Source organism: Colossoma macropomum, unplaced genomic scaffold, assembly GCF_904425465.1.
Source record: "Colossoma macropomum unplaced genomic scaffold, Colossoma_macropomum, whole genome shotgun sequence".
Classification (NCBI taxonomy): domain Eukaryota; kingdom Metazoa; phylum Chordata; class Actinopteri; order Characiformes; family Serrasalmidae; genus Colossoma; species Colossoma macropomum.
The window spans coordinates 14,511,700-14,534,584 of NW_023494786.1; the positions used below are offsets into that span (position 1 = coordinate 14,511,700).

Below are 22,885 nucleotides of genomic sequence, written 5' to 3' on the forward strand. Positions count from 1 at the left end.
TATATTTAGAGTTAACTGTAGGGATATTTAAATTAGATCATCCATCCATCCATCATCTAAACCGCTTATCCTTCTGGGTCGCGGTGGGGTGCTGGAGCCTATCCCAGCTGTCATTGGGCGGAAGGCAGGATACACCCTGGACAGGTCGCCAGTCCATCGCAGGATCAGAAAAAATTAAACATAACATTAAACATATACAGTACTGATTAGGGTAATGCACAAGTGTAAGGGGCCCCAAATATTGTCATATTGTCCGTGAGCTATGCATATTTGTGGCAGTTAGATGGTGATTAATATAAATAGAAATAAAGACTAATATGTGAACAAGAGTGTAGTGTAATGTTACTGTACAGCTTACAGTTAAAACTAATAATGTTTAATAAAGAGCGATTTAGCCAAAAGGGTGGTATAAACAACATGACTGCATTCAGAACATAGAGACAATATAAAATAAAATTGGCCAAAACCTAACATTGTTAGTGCTACAAACTTTAGTGTGAGAGCATTTATTCTTAAGTTCAAAATAACTGACCAGCTTTAACTGGTAGAGTCATGGTGTGCTTTTCAGATCATTAATTAATTATCTGACTAATACTGCCAGCTCCTTTTTCCTGGCAACAAGTATGGTTTTATTACTTTCTTTAATAGCTCGATGTAAGAAATTGAGAGAGCACAAGCTCCTTCAGCTTGAATGAGCATGATACCTCTGGTCAAAAAGCTATATGACAATGTAAATTACTTATTTACTCACTATTTCTAGCCCTAAACCAGTTAGTATTCTAATATCACAAAACTGCTATTAGAATTTCATTAAGCACACCTGATTTAACTGGTCATAATTCACAAGGCTTTCATAAGTTGCATTCAGAGGGGAAACAATAACTTCTCCAGATATGTGCCCTGAACTGATTCTGACACCCTGAAACCTAGTGTTATCATATCTATTGGGGTCCAATAAAGAAATATCAATGTCAGGGGTCTAAAAAAGTATTAGCAATGTATAGGGGGTCCAATTAAGAAGTAGGGGTATAAGGGGTCCAATAACGTTGTAGCAATATAAGGAGTCAATGAAATAGTAGCAGTATAAAAGATCCAATAAAGAAGTAACAATTTAAGGAGTACAATAAGGAAGTACCAATATAAAGTGTCCAGGAAAGATGTACAGACATAAGGGTTCCAAAAAAGAAGTAACATTTAAAGGGGTCCAATAAGGAAGTACAGATATAAGATGTCCAGTAAAGAAGTACAAACCCAAAAAGAAACCCAAAAAAGAAATACAGATGGAAGATGTCCAATAAAGAAGTAGAAATACAAGGGTCCATAAAGAAGAAGTGATATAAGGGGTCCAGGAAAGAAGGACAGATATTAAGAGTTCAGTAATGAAACACAGATATAAGGGGTCCAAAAAAAAAGCTGTGATATAAGGGGTCCAGTAATGAAAAAGTGGTATAAGGTGTCCAGTAAGGTAGTATCAATCCAAGGGATCCAATAAAGCAGTAGAGATATGAGGTCCAATGAAGGAATTGATGTACAAACGGGTCAAAAAAGAAGTAAAGATTTAAAGAATAAGTAGTGATATAAGGGATCAAATAAAGAAGCAGTGTTATAAGGGGTGCAATAAAGTATTAGACATATAACGCATCCAATAAAGAAGTAGCTAAATAAGAGATTCAACCAAGAAGTAGCAATATGAGGGGTCAAAACAAGAAATAGTAATAATAGGGATTCAATAAGGAAGTAGCAATATTGTGGTCCAGTAAAAAGTAGATATGTAAGTGTTTGAAAATGAAGTAAATATTTAAAGTCCAATAAAGGGTCCAATAAAGAAGTTACAATATTATCAGTTCAATAAAGAAGTAGCGGTAGAGGGGGTTCAATAAAGAAGTAGCAATATAAGGGATTCAATAAGAGTAATGATATAAGGGGTCCAATAAAGAAGTAGCAATAGAAGAGGTCCGATAATAGCAGTATAAGGGATCCAGTGAGAGTAATGATATAAATAGTCCAATAAAGATGTACCAGTATAAGGGATCCAATAAGAGTAATGATTTAAGGGGTCTAGTAAAGAAGTAGCAGTATAAGGGATCCAATAACAGTAATGTTTTTCAGGGGTCTAATTAAGAAGTAGCGATAGAAGGGGTTCAATAAAGAAGTAGCAATGTAACGGGTCCTGTAAGAGTAATGATATATGGGCTCCAATAAAGAAATAGCAATATAAGGATCCAATATGAGTTATGCTATAAGTGGTCCAATAAAGCGGTTGCAATATAAGGGATACAATAGGAGTAATGATATAAGGGGTCTAGTAAAGAAGTAGCGATATAAGGGGTCTAATAAAGAAGTAGCAATATAAGGGATCCAATAAAAGTAATAATATAAGGGTCCCAATAAAGAAGTAGCGATAAAAAGTCCAAAAAAAGAATAAATAAAGGCACAGAAAAGGTCAAATTAAGGCCTAGTGCAATTGCACTTGCACTGCTGGTAGTTACGCTGCTAAATCTTGTCTCCTTTACGGCCAGCCACTTTCATAGGCAGTGCAGCAGCACTCTGCTGTGTTGGTATGAATGACGCCATGTGGTTAGAGTGGTGATTGTATGTAGGAGGCTCAGGACATTTCTCTGCTCTAGAGCCCTCAGAAGCAGTGATTGCCCCTGCTGAAAGAGTCAAACTGCTGATTGCTCTCTGTCGCTTTATCTCAGACAGTCCTCTCCTTCTCTGAGGGCCGAGGTGCCTTAGCCTGATAACCATGAAGACATGGTTCTGTAGGGTAGATTGACCAGACCTTCCATCCGTCACTATCATTTTCCCCTTTTTTTCATTGGCTGGCTGCTTAGAACGTGCAGCAGAGCCCAAATATCCCCATAAAGAGCCTCAGGGCTCTGAGAGAAACTGCAGGCTGCTCTGTTTCACAACACATACCACTATAGTTTTGTTTATCTATGTGTAAATACTGTTCTCTGCATAATTTGTGGAACTCGCACTCAAGTTTTTCACTCACCTGTGTCCCTGTACTCTTGTGATGTGACAATAAATCTGATTTGATTTGATTTGATTTGCTGTCGTCTCTCTTTAAACACGCCCAAGATTTCTGCCTGAAATGGGGTTTTACTGAGAACAAATGAGATGAAAATTAAATGAAGCAGCCGAACGCAATCCACCAGGGTCATTACAGGCTAGTTCTGACTCGCAGCTGAAAGCAGTGTTTACAGTCGTTTTATTCCTTGAATATGTACAGCTGCGTTTATTGCAGGGGACACACTACTCACCGTAGTAGCAGAATCATTATCCAATCAGAGGGGTCTAATCTTGTTTCCCACGGCACAATCAGATTACACTATCGGGGCTTGGCTAATGCGCCTTTGCAGTGACCTTTAACAATGCCAAGTCAAATAAAGGCTAAATAAATAAAAGCAGCCTGCCACAAATAATGGCTGTTGCAGGTGCAGTGGTACATGTGCAGCCTCCTTATACCCCAGGAGTGTCTGGGTTACACACCAGCCAGAATATGACAGTCCTGTCATTATTGACTGATTTGTCAGTCATTCATCTGTAATTAGCCACGAGGTTTGTGCTAGGCCCACACATTTTAACATATGCTAATCATACTATAAATCTAACCTTAAACATGTTAACACAGATACTGTTTTTACATTAATTTGCACTATGTAGATCCGTGTAAGATGTACTCTTATGATTCTCTGGAGAGATTTAATCTTCAAATACACACAGTACTTTACCGTGCTGCAGTGATGTTAGCTTAAATGACTTTAAGATTCTGAAAAAGGCTCTACCTTTGAGTTCAGTCTGAAACCAGCCTATCTAGAATTCAGTTGTGGGGTAGATAGAAGGCAGCAAGCATTATCTCCCAGACACCCAGAAGCTGTAGTGAAGATCTAAGTCATTACATAATATTATCACGCACCCCCTCATATACCATAACCAAAGAAAAAACTTTTTTTTAAATGTAATTGTTTACTTTACATTCAACTGCCTCACGTTTTACCTACCAATATCATGGTCAGTTACTGCCCTAGCTAGCTGGGTAGGTACAGTAGCAGGAGCATATCCATGTTCTCAAGACCCCATTTCCCCAGGACTGTTTACTAGACATTTCAATGGGCAAATATAGGGCCCTGGTTACAAAGGACCCCAGAAACATAGGGATGACTCCACATTGGCATGCTCGCCACAGGCAGGAGAAGTAATTGAGCCGGTACACTAAATGGGATGGCGAATTACGTTTTACCTGTAAATTTTGCTGCATTTTTTCTGGCAATGGTCAGATCTCTGCAATAAATCAGTTTGGTTTTTTTTGTATTTTATTTATTTATTTATTTTTGTTTATTCATTTATTTTGTTTTTTATAGTTTTATTTTTGAGCTTTCGAGGGGGCAGGGGTCCTGGTTTCAGATGGGAGGACTCAGGCCCCCTGTAGGCATCTAATATTAACATACAGGACTAGACACAAGGGATTATGGATCTGATCCATCTAAATTGACAATATTAATGCCATATAGCATTCATAAAGGCCTTTACATGAATGTTACATTGCCTAAAACTAAATATTTCACATTAAATCACAGACTTGATTTGGAGATTCTCAACGTTATATTACTATAATCAATCTCAGACGTCTCTGCCGAAGGCTTTTAAATGATAGCAGTCTGATGGTTTGGTCATATGGAAGGAAATATCAGCGGTTGATGAAAATGAATCAATTCCACTTCTTGTGGTGTTGAACGGGCGGACTGAAGCAGAGGCTGAATAATGCATGTGGAAGGGGTGGCGGCTGCTGAGATTGAACGGCGGCGCTGTAATTGGTGGAATCACCTGCGTGTGCTATAAAGAGCATAGAGCTGAATGCTAAGCATGGCGGTGGGCCCCCAGCGTGGAGAGCCCTCTAATCCAGCATGCGATTGAGCAAGGATGGACCAGGAGGCGTATCAAGGCCAGAGTCTGCCTGTAGCATCCGAACATCCTCGTTTAATCCCCCACTCTGCAAATCCAGCCAAGCACAGCGGCCAGTAATATATCAGCCAGGCCCAATGTGAGCTCATTCATTCAGATTTATATATGTGCCCCCCCTTCTTTTGCACTAGAAAGTGGTCAGGAGCAGGGCCAGATTAAGACATTTTGGGGCCCCATGTAGCAGACTCACAACTCGGCTTAAATGTTTGCTTACTATGCAAAAGTAAGGTAGTTAGGTAAATGCTAGTATTAAGCTGGGGACCAGTATTTCTAGGTTTGATGAGGAGGTGGAGGTGTGTATCAGCATTCACAGGAGGCAAGAGAAAGGTGAAAAGTGAAATAATTGGTTTTACTGATATAAAAACAACAATTAAAAAAGTTAGTTTAAGTTCAACCATTATTTAGTCTTTAGTTGGTTTGTGATAAATTATTAAACTCTTGGTTTGTCTCTTTAGATTTGGTTGACCTTGTTTTAATTAGTGTTAAGTCTGCTTATTTTAGATCCAGTTATTCCTATAGATTTTAGCTAAACTTTGCTTCTTTTAGGTTTTACCCTTCGTCTTAGGTTTAAATAGTTTAAATAGTTTAGTTTTACATGGTTTAGCTCCATATAAATATGCTATATTAAATTTAGTCCCAATTACTTTTACAGTTTTCCTTAGTTTTGTTGGATTATATGTTTTGTTATTTCAGTAGACTCCAACTTCAAATGAACAACCAAAAGAATATTCAAAATAACACAATCAGATTTAAAGTAAAACAAATAAGCCGAAATAAATAAGGGATAAGATTGAGCTTTCCCAGTGTTTCAGTCCAGCTGCATGTTCAGAAGGTAGTTCTGAATGCATTTCCAAAAGCTCTCATAAAAGTCAGCTCAGTTTCTTGGGTGATTCACCTTCTACTTTCATAAAGAAATTGAAGGTGGCTCCATAGATCTGTTCTTCAGGATTCTGATCCTCTAGTGAAAAAGAACTGACCTGTGAAATGAATGTGGAGCTTGGCTCTGATGTCTTAAACAGGCTTTAACCGGTGGCGAATGTCACATATATCAGGCAAATTATCGACCATTCACAGATATTGCCGGGGTTTTTCTTTTTCTTGTTGCGTTTTGCTGGCTAATTTCTTGCTGCAACTTCACTTCCAGGCACGAACACAGAGAAAAACACTGGAATTTTTTGGTTGTATTGACCACTCAGCCAGCATTTAGATGAAGATTTTATTTATGCGAAAAAAACAGTGACAATAGGGTTGCTAACTTTGTTCACATAGCTGGGGTGATTCACTTATTTTAAATTCACTTCATTTAAACCACAGCTCGTAGTCTTTAACAGAAGTAATGCGGGACGAACAGCAAGCCAGAACCGTTCTGTTTTGTCTGTGTTGCCATTTGCAAATGATCAAATATAGTCTTTGATATAAGGAGACTTTTATGATAGAAGGAAAGTTATGTGTGGCAGATGACAAGGAGACAAAGTTAAACCAAACTTGAACTTTAGTGTATGATGAGCTTAGCACATCTTATGCTCTTGGTATCAGTCTTGGAGCAAAAGGGAATCCCAGCACTCCAGCTTTCTGAAGTTGCTCCTCACTCTGGGCAAAATCACTCTGCTTTCACTTCGCACTGCACACATACTCTATCTGGGCCAATGATATTGAAAAGGTGGAACTGCAGGAACAGCCTTGTAGCCTTCTCAGTAGGCTATAATACAACACTGTCAGTTGTTATCAGGCAGAAAGAATGGTTACTTGCATGGTTGTTCTGAGCGTGCAGGCTGGTCGGCCATTCAGTGGCTTGAGATTTCTTTGTGCAGTGCTAGGGGGATGCTAGGGGGTGCTGAACAACCACCTGAAAATCGTTCGGCACCCTCTGTAAATTGTTTATAGGCCTTTTCATATTTTATACCACATCAGTGTAATTAGGCTACAATTCATAAATTATTTCCACTTTCCATAAAACGTGTACACACAAGTACTTTGTGTACCTAAGAAGTCTCAGGCATTCACTGAGAATGCACAGCAGTGTGCTGATGTAAGAATGAGTCCTGTTTTAGCCTAATCTTAATTAAAACAATAACTGACACAGAAAACACTGATCTACAGACAGTCACTCAAAATGTTTTCACTCCACTTTCATGAGATTATCACTGTGGATAATTTGTGGTTAGTTGTTTAAACATGGATCACTTTCTCATTCCTTCCACCATTAATACGTTTGGAACTGAACAGTGAACAAAAGGAGAGTGATACCAACTGCTGGCATTTTAAGTTTCTTCATCAGTGACACTACCGATTCAGTGTCCACAAGTGTGTGCTCGCTTTTAGGGCTGCAGGGATCACTGTAACACCGCAATGGTAGCTAAATTGCATATTTAGTAGCATACAGACAAAGACTAAGGCCATTTCAGTTCTTTTTTTACTCGTTGCCACCTGCTTCAACTCACCACTGATCACAACTACATTACACAAGCGTCCACTCACGGCAGGGGGGAGGAGGGGACAGTGAGGAGAAGGATTATTCAAACAGAATGCAATTGCCCTTGGTGGATTAAATTTAGTGAGCTAATCGGTTGGCCATGCAAACTTTGCAATGCAAAACGTTTTGTTGAGAAGTCTGAGCATAACGAACATAACATTTGTGAGTATTTGCTTTGACTGGCTAAACTTTTATGTTTAACCGTGGGGTTGTGCCTCTGTCAAGTTTGTATTAGAAGTCGTGAATAAGAGATGGAGTAGTTTGCCACCTAAAGCCCAGAAAATCAAAGTTTACTGTTTTGAAATGTTCAGCATTTTAAAATACTTTACTGCTATGGCTTGTGAACAGCTTTGTCTGCCATTATTTTCCAATTTGGAAAGGAAATAAACTAGTTCTCAATGATTTCTGGGTAAGTTTTGCAGTTGAAGTCATACTCAATTCCTCACCCCTCTAAGTTGCTCCTCTAACACCTTTCACTTGAGCTAATAAAGTAATGGAACAATATGGCGCCTGGGATTCCCCCCGAGGGGAAGTGATGAGGTCAGTTGGACCAGGGCTTGTTAACTCCTTAAATGGCCAAGGCCCACCGGTTGGCCCAAAGTTTTATTACCCAGTTCTATAACTTAAGAATAGCTCAATCACTTCGTATTGACATTCCTGTAGTTAGTGTATAATCAGTCTTAGTATATAATAAGCCTGTGATTTTAAGGGTTTAAAACTGATATTGAAACTGGTGGTAAAAATATCGTTATACAGATATTACTCCAGTCTGTCAAAGTCAAAGCACCTCTGCAAGAGAGCATAGATAAAATATTAGTAGACAGGATGCTTTTGACCAAATGCCACTATCACATATTTTAACCCATAGACATTGAGTTATTACTTCATTTATTTTGTCAAGTCTGCAGTTCTGATTTTCTGTTTACTTCAATAGCAAGACATATGAATGAGTTTTGCTATGTGTGTGTGTGTCCACAGCTTTTGCGCCAGGGCATTGTTACGAGCCTTTTGTGAAGTATGGAAACTTCACTAGCAGTGACAGCAGCTACGCTGTGAGTACAGTGGTGGAGTTCAGCTGTGACCCCGGATACACTCTGGAGCAGGGCTCCGTCATCATTGAGTGTATGGACGCCAACAACCCGCAGTGGAATGAGACTGAACCTGCCTGCAGAGGTGTGTATATGTGTGTGTGTGTCTGAGGCCTTATCGACATCCATTTCTGAATATTTCAGAAAATAAAAATCCCTGTTTTAGTAATCTTTCCTGTCACAGACTCTCTCTTGAAGAGTTGTATGGGCTATTCTTAGTTTATTCACTCACTAAACACTCCATACAACAAACTACTCAATCAGCCACAGAGCTGTGCCCCTGATATGTCTTCCAGTAACCTTATGGGTTTTGCAATTGATGCACGTTCAAACACGTATCACACATAAAGCACATTCAGTACGGTGTTAACATTTTATGCACATGAGAAACTGATTTTAAAGCTATTTAACTAGTCAGTAAGCATTTATTTGCTCAAAAAACACTAATAATACAATAAACACAACATTAATACAATAAGCAGTGATTTTACAGAAGTCAGTGTGCTTGTTTAACTTTCTCTAAACCTCTCCCTGAGCACACCCTGTATTGTAGTTAACATCCAATAGTTGGTTTGTCAATTCTCATTAAATTAAATCTAGTGTGCTGATGATAGAATTGAATAAATTCTTATCAAGGAGAAATCTGGAACCAAGCTTTGTTTTTCAACTAGCTCACAATTATCAACTACTTTTTTAAATTATGAAAATAAATATGTTATATATAGATGTTTTCTAATGATAAATGATGGTTTTACCATCCCTTCCAATTTGTCATGTTATTAAATATTCCATCATGTCCTGTGACAAAGATGGTTTTGGTATTTATTCTCAAGTATAGAGGCACTCGAAAAAAGCATTTGGGCTATTCTCTGTCAACCCCACCTCGTTCTCCTACCTCAAGTGTACGACTCTGAACATTAAAACATGAAAAAGATGGAATAAAGTTGCTGTAAATTCCCAAGCTGACCATTCACATAAGGTTGCTAGGCAGATGTAAAACAAAACTGTGGTTAATTTAACGTTTAGACATGTTTTCTGTTTGTCAGCAGCGAAACGATTTGTGTATGGAACTTTTTTGCTGTGATGGCAATGTGTAAATATAAAGGTTGAGTAGCCACCTCCATCACTGGCAGTTATAAGGAGATTTCGTATGCAGTGCAAACTGATTTTCTTAATACTTTAAAGTACTATTTGGACTCATTTGAAATAAGAGGTAGGGTTATGTAATGTTCCTGCCTCTGATATTTAAGACCGATTTGCACAGGACACTCTTTGTCCATTTTATCAGCTCCAGTCACCAAAAACAAGAAGGTATACTTAATAGCAGCCTGTCTGTGTATAATCATGTGTGGGGAGTCTGAATACACGTGTTTGAGTAGCCGGGTTCTCCTCTGTGTCTTGGGATCTGGAATAGTGGTGTCTACATTTCCTCAGTAATAAGTAGATGGCGGTGGTTGGATAGGTGCAGTAATGAGTGAAGCAGATCCTTTTAGTGCCATTACTGCATAATCCACTTCAGCCTCTGTCACCTGCACGGGCCTCCACCGCACTCAGCCACAGCTACAGGCCTAATACAGCACTAAAAGCATTTATCTATGAATGCTGGAGCCTGAACTCGGAGAGCTTGAGAGAATAGCATAAACACAGAGTTCGCACACTCACATACACATACACACAGCACACACTGCCATCTTATCTGGCCCTGTGCTCGAGTGCATCGCTCGAGCCCCACAATGGAATTTGGATTGAAAGGATTTAATCGCAAAGGCTGCAGCAGAGGGTCAAGACAAGCACTTTTTTATACGATTTCAAAATGTGCTTCCACTCAGCTAAGCCAGTGCACTGAGGCGGGGAGGTGGAAGCCGAGCTGTTTGTGAATCCGTGTCAGGATGATTTCAGAGGCACTATTTCCTCTTTGCACCTCAGGCTGATTAATTCAGACCTTTAGTTTTCCCTGCTCTCTGGACCCAGACTTACTCTGGATGTAGCTGGAGGAATATAAAGTGCCCTAACCTTTTGAGTAGCAGGGTTTGAATGTTGTGCATTTTCAAATTTGCTGATTTTGTTTGTGTGCTTTTTGAGGTGCGGGTGGTTTTTTTGTGTGGGTGCATGTGACTGTGTTTGGGCTGCGCAATAGGTACAAAGTACTATAATCCAATTGTACTGTTTTATATCGTAGTTGTGATGGGCCTTGCAATATAATCATATTGGTGAACCTTTTTTTGTTTTAACCAAAATTATTTATGTAATTTGGATTATATAAATATCTTAATTCATATTTATTAATGACTGATACTGGTTGAAAAAACTTGGATGTAATTTTATATTTAATAATTTTACATGGTAAAAAATTACAGATTAAGATAGTTTTAGTTAAACAGTGCAGTTTACTGACTGATATTACTGTTATTACTTTTTATTGTGGAAGGTGGAAAGGAAACATGATATTATTGATTAATAGTAGTGCATTGTGATGTAAACAAAACAAAACATGTTTTCAAGGTAGGGGCAAAAGTCCCTACACTTCTATTAAAGAAAACAAGAGCACAAGAAATGTATTTTTTTTTAATGATATGATTAACAATGTTTAATATGAGTAAAAGGTTACTCTTTAATTTCAAAGAGTTTAAACTCAATTTTTTTTAATAATATAAATATTGCAGTGATATTGTTTTGTATTAAAGAAATACACTTGATTCCCAAGTGGCACAGCTGTCTAAGTGTTGGCCTATCATTGGGAGATCGCAAGCTCGATCCCTGGTGATGCCATATCCGTGGCTAGAAGCACAAGAGAGCATAATGACTCTTCCCCCTCCCTGTCATCTCCCTTGGCACTCTGTGTTGGCTTGCACTGCACTTAGCATAGGTTTGCGTGACACTAGCCAGTATGGCTGTCTGTTACCTCCATGTAACAGAATTAGCAGTTAGTGTTCTCCTTGAAGCATGTTGAACTGCCCAATGATGTACACTGCAAAAAAAAAAAAAAGTATCTTGGCAAGAGGTATTGTCTTAAATCTAGTTTATATATCCAATATTCCTCATGTTGATATTATTGTCAGCTTATAATAAGAATGTAAGTAAAGTTATAAGTAAAATTATTTCACTATATTGGCAGAAAATTTTGCTTATTTTAGGAAATATGCTTGAAACAAGCAAAATTATCTGCCAATGTAGTGAGATAATTTTATCAAATAAAATTACTCAATACAAGTAAAAGACATCTAGAAATAAGTTAAACAATTTTAAAATATTCATACAGCCATCTCGAAATGAGAAATATTAGATATTTACACTACATTTAAGATGATTTCTCTTGTGAAGATATAATTTTTGCAGTGTAGAGTTGGCCGCAGTTCAAAAAGATGCTATGGTGCTTCACACATCTCGGAGGAAGCATGTGCTAGCCTTCACCCTTCCAGCTTGGTACCATCGTGTGATTAGGGTGGGCTTAGCTAACACGTAGAATTGGCAGTGATTGAATTAGTGAGATATAATATTAGTCAGGCCCTATCAAAATCTCTGGATGCTTACAGCACGGAATAAAATATATTGTTTGAGGGCTACATATCGCAAGTCCCAGTGAAATCAGTATAGCAATGGCCCAAACTATCATTCCAATTCATAAACTATCACACTGTGCAGCCCTGGTATGTGTATAGATTGAATGTAGTGATATTTGTAATATTTGTAATACTCTGTTATTTTTCAGCGGTGTGCAGTGGGGAGATCACTGACTCAGCTGGAGTTGTGCTGTCTCCTAACTGGCCAGAAGCCTACGATAAGGGCCAGGACTGCATCTGGGGCATCCATGTGGAGGAGGACAAGCGGATCATGCTGGACATCCAAGTGTGCGTAAATCACTCTCTCTACACATGGTTATTCATTCAAGAGCGGTTTATTTTACAGCCGAGGAGGAAGCTCATTCATGCAGCACCTAAATTAAGCCTGCATGTCAGCATTTCATGTGGTAGCAAAATACATTATATAAGATTCTTGAATTGTGCAGTGAATTCTCTCAAGATGAACCAAGGTCAAGTGTTGTTCTCTCTGTCTGTAAGCAGTACATCACAAAACATATGAGGAGGCCTTGGTTTTCCTTCATGGGTTTCAAGGCTCATTTACCATGTATAGGCCTCCTAGAAACTGTGCACTCAGATTTGCTGACAACATGGCATATATGAGTTTCTTCTCTGAGTGTTAACTTATTCTCACTTAGAAAATTGCTAAAACATGTAGTTTGACCAGGTGTGCCCAAACGTTTGCTTACGACTGTATATTCAGACATGCACTCTACTCAGACAATATACAAAACAGTGTGGAGACGACACACTTTATAGATAAAAAACAGTAACCAAGCACACAGCATACTTACATGCATGAACAGATGTAGTGTAGTAGATGTAGATAATATAGCAGCTTAGCATTATCCAAGATCTTTATAAGAACTGAAAGGAAATTTAATCTCCAGACAGTAGTTTTTTATTTCCCTGTTCATTAATAAGGGATCTGACTGAAGCAATATAACTTAAAATAATAGTTTAAAGAAGACTGTTTAACTAAAGTGTATTATAGAAATACAACAGGTATTTTGCTAAAAATGGTGTGTGTAGGTTACACTCTTTGAAGTAGTTTCAAAGTGTTATTTTGCTTGGACATGTTTCTAGGACAAAACCTTTGATTGTTAAAGAACTTTTTAATCATGACATTCTTTAAACTTAAACTTAAAAAACTTCTTTATATTCACACATCTCGTTTACAAGAATGCTTGAGGCTCCTGAGTGGCGTAATTGTCACTCTATCTTTTACTTCAAGTGTGACTCAGATTGCTTTTTTATGTGGTAGTGTGAACAGCAAAAAACACCATTAAGTTCTGTTTTTGGGCCTCTTGATTTCATATGTGGTATTGAAATCCAGTACGTCCCAATACGTCTTTCGTGTTGGAGGATGAGTGAGACCGACAGAAGCAGTGTAAACAAATAAGCAAAGCGCTTTCTAATGAGAGAAATCAAACTAATACATTTTCAAAATCAGGTTTGCTTCAAGGATATTTAAAAAAGAGTGAGGGACAAACGTATCAAAGGATCTAGCAGTTTGAAAATATTTGGTGGTCTCATCTGACCTGGAGGAACCACATGCTAGCCTTCACCTTCCCAGTTTAGAAGCATCATGTACCTGGGAGATCTACCTAGTGGGTGGAAATTGGCATTGACTAAACTGGGTACAAATCCAAAAAAGCCATCACTGAAAGGCTATTTTGGAAACCAAAATGGTTCTTCCCTAGCAACGTTCCAAAGAACCCTTTTTATGCTTTATTTTTAAGAGTGTAGGGGTGTGATTGGTATGACAGCCATAGCTGTTAGTGTCAGGTGTATTTGATGACTTTGCCTTAATTGTGTATTGACTGCATGTTAAAACGTTCATGCTAGTTGAAGTATGAATACTTTTGTACTACTCTCCTAACTCCAGAGTGTTTAACAGTTTGTAGCCAGATGGTGGGTGACGTCATGTGTTAGAGAGCATGCTTTGTTACAGCAGCTGTCCTCATAGATATTCACTCTGTTCTAACCAATGAAGCTTTGTGCCAAGTCTCCATTTAGTGTTTCTCTCTGCATTGGCCATTTTTACTGCTCACCTCTCTCCAACCTCTGCCTGGACAGTATGACTAACACAGTATCTGCTTTCTTCACTACAGACACTAAGTCTATATATGGATCCGTTACTAGAGGCTTTTCTGTGATTGTCTCTGCAGGGGCCCTTTTACTGTTCAGCAGACTGACCTCTCCTGTGCCAAAACGTCTCCCCAGACAATATGACTAATATAGCATCTGCTTTCTTCTTCAGCCACCTACAAATGCTGGCGTGAATCAGCTACTGTGTAGCTTTATCAAACCCACAAATGCATTTTCACATCATCTGTCAGAATCAGTTGTTTGTCTTAAGCCATCAGTTGGTCAGCTCTTTGTTCCTGTGACTAAGATTTCACCGCTGTTGCGTACTTCTGTAACTTCTTATCATCTCATCCCAGCTGAGCAACCCTATGCCTTGACTCAATCCTAGCCTTCTGCCTTGCCAGCCCAAATGAAATGAGTACAATACAGCCCCGGGCATGCTCAAAGACAAGTGTGTCAAGGGGGCTCATTTCAAGACCTTGACCGCCCTCTTTGAGGTTCTCCCTCTACCTTCCTTCATAAATGCATTGAAGCACGTTACAGTTGCCTACAGTTTCATCTCCTGGTTTCGAATTGCACTTCTCTCTCTGTGTAGGTACTCTAAGCAACCCAACACATTTCTTTCTGTCCTGATGTCAGCAGTTCAGCATGGAAAGTGTGGATCATGTCATGGAACGCACACTGAATTCTTTCGAAGAGGCTGTGTATTAGTGAAGTAATTAAAAACTGACCTCAGCTTTTTTTGTCAAATTTCATTTTATTTAAATGGATTTGGATATAGTGTTTATTTTTTTTCTTTTTCTTTTGCTTTGTAATCAAGCTAAGATCAGCATGATGGCAAATGTGTTGGTATTGTTTTAGGCCTGCACAGATTTGGTTGGCTACTTAAGCATAATTCTGTAAAGCTTGTAAAGCATAATTCTGTACAGCTTGTTGGAGCTAGCAATATTTGTTACGAAAGAACACATTTGTGGGTGGAGCATAGATACAGCAGCCACAAGAAGTATTTGAACAAAGGAAATATTAGGAAACACAATGTCAAACCCGCTGGAATTTATTTTAAACAGACCATTCCAAGACTAATTTTCTTCTTGGCAAAGCTTGCTTTCTAAAAGGTGGCTGGTGTGTTTCATTATCATTTAAGCATTTTCTTTACAGATTTGCGTCCAGAATGCCTTTATATACTTCTGAGTTCATGATCACATCAGTGAACACAAGCTTACCAGCGTCATTGTTTAAAAACCAGCCCCAGACTTTGTGCAGTTTGACTAGACTTCTTCTTCAGGCTTTTTCCACACAAAGAGTCTAACATCAGTTTGATGTTGTGCTTAAAGAGTTTTTTCTGTAACAAATATCATTTTGTTCACACTTGACAGGTTCGGTTTAATTAAAACGAACCCCCCACTGTGCGATTGCTCTACCCTGGTGTGCACCAAATAACTGGACAGAGAACCCCATGAGGAGGTCAGTCTCAGTCCACTTTCAAATAAACTCTAATGGAGTTTATTTGAAGTATAAATGTAAAACAAACCAAAGATGTCTAAAGAGAAAAAAATGCAAAATGAACTGTCGTCTCTTCTGTGCAGGTCTTCTTTGGTATCTGCAACAGAAGAATTTCTCATGTGTTTGTGTTCATGTTGTCATCTCTAAGTGAGTTCTGACTCAGTAATCATAGAACAGATAGTTTTGGTTTTAAAACACAGCTGAGGCATGTTCTAAGCATTATAAAATATGCTGTATGCACATATCACTGCACACATCAAATATACATTTATGTGCCAATGTTCAAAATAAAGCAGCGAGTCACTGGAGGCTGTGTGTTTTCACAGTGTTTTCATAGTGGGAGTTTGTGGGAAAACCATGGTAATGCATGAGTGGCTTATTGCTTTAGAATATCACAATACAAAGATAAAGCAAGACATACATACATCCACATGTTCAGTTAGACCAGAGTACAGCAAGATTTCCAGTGTTTTTAGACGTTATCCCAGCTATTGTCACTAAATGTACTTCATAAAATCTGCCCAATCAGACGTGACTTTTTCGTCCATCTAACTTAGTTAACAGTTTCTATTTCTATGCCAAATATGTCAGTGTGAACACTTCAACTGAAACTACAAATGTAAATGCACCCTTAAACATTTTATGAAGTAACTTAAAGAACTTCAATGAAGTCTTTTGGGGATTTAGAGTCCTCTCTGGTGGAAGTGTGTAATTGCATGCAACATGTAGAAGAATATTTTGTAACGTTGGTTGTGCTTCGGTCCTCTTCCCCGAGTTGATGAAGCTGATAATTGCAAGCATGGTGAAAGAGAATTGAAAGAAAACTCAAAACTTGGTGGTCTTCTGAAGATGTAAGCAAATGATCTACTATTGTCATGATATTTTTATCAGTATAATGTTTTTTGCATTTTAAGATCTAAACATCGAGCGGGACCTTCTTGACCAGTGATTAATTGATTAAAGTGTTCAAATACTTTTGGGGGCCACTATAAATATATTGCTGCAGTTAGGCAGGTTATCGAGCAGCGGGTCAGTGTCTCCATTTTTCTGCCTATTTTGAAAACTTTTCTGTTTCCAGTTTATGGATGGGTATTATGGCTACATGATATATTATTGTTTGTCACAATAAAATCTTCTAAGCATATTGTGGGTATCATTAGTCAAAAGAGTTTTAGATGGGGCTCCCTAGTGATGTTACTGTCTATTATTTCACCATATTATCGGGGGGATTGCGTGTTTAATACCCGACGATGTCAGGAGTGCGTCAGCGTACCTATTTAATTGGATGTACTGATGCACAGGATATGAAACATTGAAGTATATAAACTGTGCTCAAAGTTTTTATACAGTTTTTTAAATGTGGCACTACTTGGCAGGTGGATTGTGTCTGTTCCAACTTATCAAACCAAAGAAAAGCAAAATACAGTAAGTTGTATCATGTTTTGTGAAAGTGTCTTCAAGTATCATGACATCATATTTTCCAGATGTCGTCCAAATCTACAAACATTTCCTCGGACGAGCAGCTAAAATGTTTCTATTCAAAGAAGATCTTGTGACACGGGGCAGAAACAGGCCTACATAGGGGGAACTTTTGAGAATCTCCGACACTCTGCCTTGCCCTGCCTTATACATAACTTGTTAACATACATGAGAAGCTAACAACTACTCCTAATAAATGCTAAGGAGTGAAAGAAAAAAGAGGATGATGAAAGAACATTTTGCACATGAATAGGACACATAAGTAGCAGCAGACAAAGGTTAATAATAAACTTAACAGAAAGCCAATTATTTCATTGGGTGTTTTTTTACGATGGTGGAATCAATTATATGGAGCAGAGGAACGAGTGTCGAGTGTGATTGCTCTGTCAGGTGAGGCTCCCCAACACAAGGCCCTGCTGTGTCAGCCCCTGACAGATTATTCATGCATTCAATAATTTAGTTGCCTTAATTAAGATTCACTCATTTGCATATGTTTCCTCTTGCTTTCTTCTTTTTTTTTCTTGCTGTACGTTCCATGGCTCCAGCGCTTACATTGTTTGGCTGTGTAATAAATGACATACTGGATGTTTTGCAGCGGAAGCTGCCAGCATAATTAATTTCCCATTCATTTGGGGGGTGGGGGATGATAAGGGAGGGAAGATAGCTACAGAACTCAGGGATGGCTCTGGCTTCTCTGTCTTATCAATGCTTATCATGAGAGCATGCCCCTGCCTGTTCATGCAGAGTTAACCCTTAGAGGTGTAGAGCTGTTACTGTTGTTTTGCTGGACTATTTACATGTTATTACTTAATTACTTACATAGTTAAGCTAATGTAATTATTAGGTTTACATTTGATTCACATTCTGAATTGTCAGGTTTGAGTGTGCACCAGAGGTCTGCCCGAACCCGACCTGTACTTGCGACCTTAAAGCCTGATCCAATATGGTCTGAATGGCACTGCTAAATTTGAAACCCAAACCCTCTCAAATTCACAAAGCTGAAGTTAGCTTCTTATTCGCCAGTGTCTTATTTAAAATTTGAACCTTTGTGCTAACTTCAGCTTTGAGGCCCTAACAGAGATGGATTACGACAGACACGGTTTAACAGTGCTTTTCTTTAGTAGTGGACTTGAGACCAACCTGAGCTCGATGTTATACGTGGAAAAAAACATTCCGAACCTGGCCGAAACCTTTGTTTTAACCTTTATATGTCAGGCTCAGTTTGGGTAACCAACCCCTTGTGTGTAACCCTGACTTTTTTCTGTTTGTCTCGATGTGAAACATGGCAAATATGACATACATGGCAAAAATGTAAAGCAGTTTTTTTCTTTCCACAAACTAAGACTGCATGCAAAATAATTTTTCATCAAATTCAAATTAGAATAAAATATCTACTCGTCTACTCATATCGGTCAAAGGGTTACAGTCTGCACTTTTGACAGAATTTCTCATGTTTCAACAAAATACAAGAGAAATATTAAAAAGTAACACCATACTTTTGTTATCCCAGTGCTAACTGTGAGGGTTTTAAGGGTTAAACAGTGTCTCGTTACTCGTTACATGCAAGCTTCATCTGTTTTACATTATATTTACATTACATTTATAAGTTTCTTTCTATAAAGTATCTGTTGCCCCGTGTTGCACATACCACAGCCAACTAAATACAGATAGTAAGCACTCAGGTGGGAGTAGAGAGTTCAGTACAGATGGACTGGTTCAGCTCTAGCCTGGGTCACTGTTCCTCAGCCTGCTGCACTGCACTAGCCCCACCCCCTTACATTTTCAAATGACCGAATTAGTCAAACGACATATGGGACATTATCAGTCGGGCGCATCAAATGACAAGTATAGATGGGCAAAAATGAACGAGGAGGGTGTCCGCTACAGCTGTTCAGCTCAGAGATGTGGGCTAATGATGAATCTATGAAGATTCACACAGCAATTCCAACTCTGAAGCAAATTCTTCTGACTTAACTCTTACATTTACATATTTAGCAGATGTTCTAGTGCAGAGCGACTTGCAGTCTCAAGGAGTCTGAGTGTGGCACTGGCATTCCTGTCTAAAGAGAAAATCAAACCTTTGATCTTCCATGTTCAGGGCAGCGGTGTTATCCACTATGCCATCCAGTGGTGGCCTGGGTGAAATTGTATTATGCACTGCCATGCGAGAGGTGCCTTCAAGATATTTCATTTTCTTCTTCTTCTGAATTGGCCGTCACCCAAAATGTTGTCGATTACAGTAGTCCTGTTTTGAATTTGAGGATAAAGAATTGTCAAACTCAATTTTAGAGGTTAGCCTTGTCTGCCTGTCATCAAAAAAGAGCAGCTGCCATTTTTTACATTGTCATGAGGTCGAACAGGATGACTATTATTGAAGGAGCTCAGAGTTCTGGGAATTATAAGACAATTCTCTCTGTAATTATTACTTGTCAGACTAGTAAAAACTGCAGACATTGCAGATTCGTACTGGATTAAATCATAGATTTTATTGGTAATCACTTAAATTACTGTGCCTCTGCATGTAAACCTAAACCAGCTCAATTAAGACTTTAATTGCATTCAACATGCAACATGTTATTAATGTCAGAACTTTTATTAATTTGCAATTCATTGCAGTCAGTAAATACAAGAACTTCCTGGCTTATTTAAGCCACACACACTTTTGAAAAAAAAAGTATTGTTCATGAATCTGTACTCAAACTATTAGTATTAGTATCAGTATCAGAAACCTTTGTACAGTACAGTTAGGGAACCAGCCTTGTGACCTAGTGTCTATAATAGAACTCAATGTGCTGATTGTTGCCTATGCCAGAGACCACTACTAAGGGGTTCTCAACTCTAGTCCTGGAGACCCACTGCCCCGCAACTCAAATTTGGCTAACAGTATCAGAATCACTTTGGCTCTGTTCAAATTACGAGGCTGAGTGGCACAAATCCAAGTTTTTGCTTTACTATGACACAGATCAGATGTTTCCGGGTTGTATGGACACACAAATCATCATTTCGAATCAGACCTGAGCCTGTCTGGCTACATTCACATTACAAGCCTGATTGCTTAGTTCCAGTTTTTTGCTCAGATCAACTTGATGAATCACATTTGTATAGGTAGGCGACTCAGATCCATCATTAATATGAATGAACCTGCACCCTGAAACGGCCCACATGCACACATCCTAATCAGTAACATTACGTGAATGAACCATGTGCATCATAAAAAACAAACAGGCCAGCAGAACAAGCCATACGAAGATAATTCACTCTGAATGGCTCTTAGCTCTTCATTATTAGAGCAAGTCAAAGGTGAAAAAGGGTCAGATTCAGGTTCAGCCCTGCTGCTTCATTGACGCTGAACAATGGCGTACGCACACTGAAAAAAACACACTGATTCCAAACTGAACATTCTCATTACGGTTGCAAGGCAACCTATGAAAGTGGCTCAGATCTGATTTGAAAAGATCAGATTTGGGTGTCCACACAGCTCTAAAAAAATCAGATCTATGTGATGTCAGGGAAAAAAATAGGATTTCTGCCACTTCAGCCTTTGGCTACGTTCACATTTCGAATGAGAACGTAGCCAAATGTCAAATCAGATCTGAGCCACTATGTTCACATTGCCAGGCTGAAGTGGCACAACTCCAATTTCCTTGAACAAGCAGTGAGGCTTGTAATGTGAACATAGCCTTTCATGTGAGGTCCTAGATTAGAAACATATGTGCTTCATAGCCATGCAACGTTAATAAAAAAGTGCAAAAGTAGTGCATCTGACCATTTCTCACCTTCATTTTGTTCTGAAAATAAACAGCTGTGAGCTCCACCACCACCCAAAGCTGTTGTCTTGCGGGGCAGGGTACAGCTGAAACTGTGCAGGTAGGTGGGTGTTTTGGACCAGAGCTGAGAAACTGCACTGTACTGTCCAATTGTTCTTCATAGTCCGAGTTGGCTTTCCTACAGAGGGGCTTCTCCTGAAGCTGCAGAGCTCTGGCCCCTACTGGAGACTCATTAGGGGACTTTAAGAAGACTTTACCCTGGTAATGAGCATGTTCCCACTCCCCTCTAATCATTCATCAACACACCCTGCGCTCTCAATTACCCGAGAACACGGAGCGTAATGACGGCTGATTAATTCATTTACCGGGACGTATGTGGGACGTTTGTGTGTGTGGGTGGGGGGGTTCTGATGCTGTATCTGCTGAGCCGTGAGGTGGTGGGCAGAGTGGGTGGGTTGTGGGGAGAGAACAGGTGACAGCCGCCACACCTGCACACTGTTCAGTTCAGCACACCAGGGTGGGCTGAGTGTAGTGGAGCGAATCACACTCCTCATGGCCTGAGATGCTACGCATAGCTGAGGGAGCCCCCTGCTGGACACACTGTGCACAGCTGTGTGAACTAAACTGATCCACTGTTCTGTGTTGGGATGTTAAAAGAAAAGGAAAAGAAGCCCTTTTGGCCTGTTGGCTAATGTTTTTAATTTACAGTGATATGTTACCTGAAATCACTGAGACTCAATAACGACAGTATTTGGTTTAGGCAAACACTGAATCTTTCTCTCTCTCTCTCTCTCTCTCTCTCTCTCTCTTTCTTTCTGTCTCCTCTTTTTCTCACTCCCCATTCTCTCTTTCTTTGATCTGTCCTCTCTTTTTCTGTTCTCTCTCCCTCTCTCGCTCTGTCTCTCTTTTTCAAATTTTTATGTTAAGTTGTCTTCTTTGTTTTTTGTCTATCTTTCTGTTCTCTTTCTCTTTTCTCTTTCTGTGTCTATCTTTCTGTCTCATCTTTTTCTCTCTCTCCCCCTCTCGTTCTCTATTTCTTTCTTTGTCTCTCCTCCCTTTCTTTCTGTCCTCTCTTTCTCTGTCTCCTCTTTATTTTTCTCTCCCTCTCTATTTCTCTTTTTCTCTCTCTTCTTCTCAGCTTCGCTTTCTTCCTCTTTTCTTTCTTTTTCTCCCCTTCTCCTTTTCTCTCTCCCTTCTTTCTCTCTCCCTCTCATTCTTTCTCTTTCTCCTGCTCTTCTTGTTTCTGTCACTGTTCTCTCTTTCTATGTCTCTTTCTCTTTCTTCTCTCCCTTTCGCTCACCTTTCTGTCTCTGCTCCTTCCTCCCCCCTCCCCCTCTTATATTTTGTGTCTGTCTCTAAGAGTGACTGCGTTTGGCAGGCTGGTGATAACTCAAGTCTTTCTTATCCCTCCAGACAGCAGGCCCATACCCAGGCCAATATTTAACTTTCTAATTAAAAAAAGAACTAAAACAGAGAAACTCATTTCTCTCCTTTATTTGAGCAAGCATCATCCCTTTAAGTCCTTCTGATAATGTTGACAATTGAAATGAAAGTTTAGCCTCTTCTGTTTGTTTAGCGTTTAGCAGAGTCGAGGCTGTCCATTTCTGCCTGTAGACGCTTACTGAAGCTTTCATTTTCTCATCTTGGCCAATCCTGCCAGGTCCGAATTAAGTCCATTTTAAACACGAGGCTTCGGTCGAAAGGCCAGCCGTAATCCTCTGTGGTTTGCCGTTGGTTTTCATTTCACGCAGACTTCCTCCCGCAGAGTACTGTTAGTTACACTCTGAGCCTGTGGCTGATTTCAGCAGTGCTGAGAGCACATTCTCCTATACATACATATTACATATTTTCACATGTGTGCACATAGTACATATATGGACTCTATATGATGTATTACATAGAATAAATTTCAATAGGCGTGAGCTTTGTGAATCTCTG

The 22,885-nt window shown here is 39.2% G+C and overlaps 1 protein-coding gene across 2 annotated transcripts in view; it reads left to right on the forward strand.

Moving 5' to 3' along the window:
• Positions 1-22,885, forward strand: part of sez6b (seizure related 6 homolog b) — a 270,984-nt gene that overhangs the window by 222,518 nt on the left and 25,581 nt on the right. For both annotated transcript variants that reach the window (XM_036561553.1, XM_036561557.1), the window contains exons 8-9: positions 8,420-8,614; positions 12,239-12,377. In XM_036561553.1, coding sequence (XP_036417446.1) covers positions 8,420-8,614; positions 12,239-12,377 — 334 coding nt within the window. The remainder of the gene's footprint in view (positions 1-8,419; positions 8,615-12,238; positions 12,378-22,885) is intronic.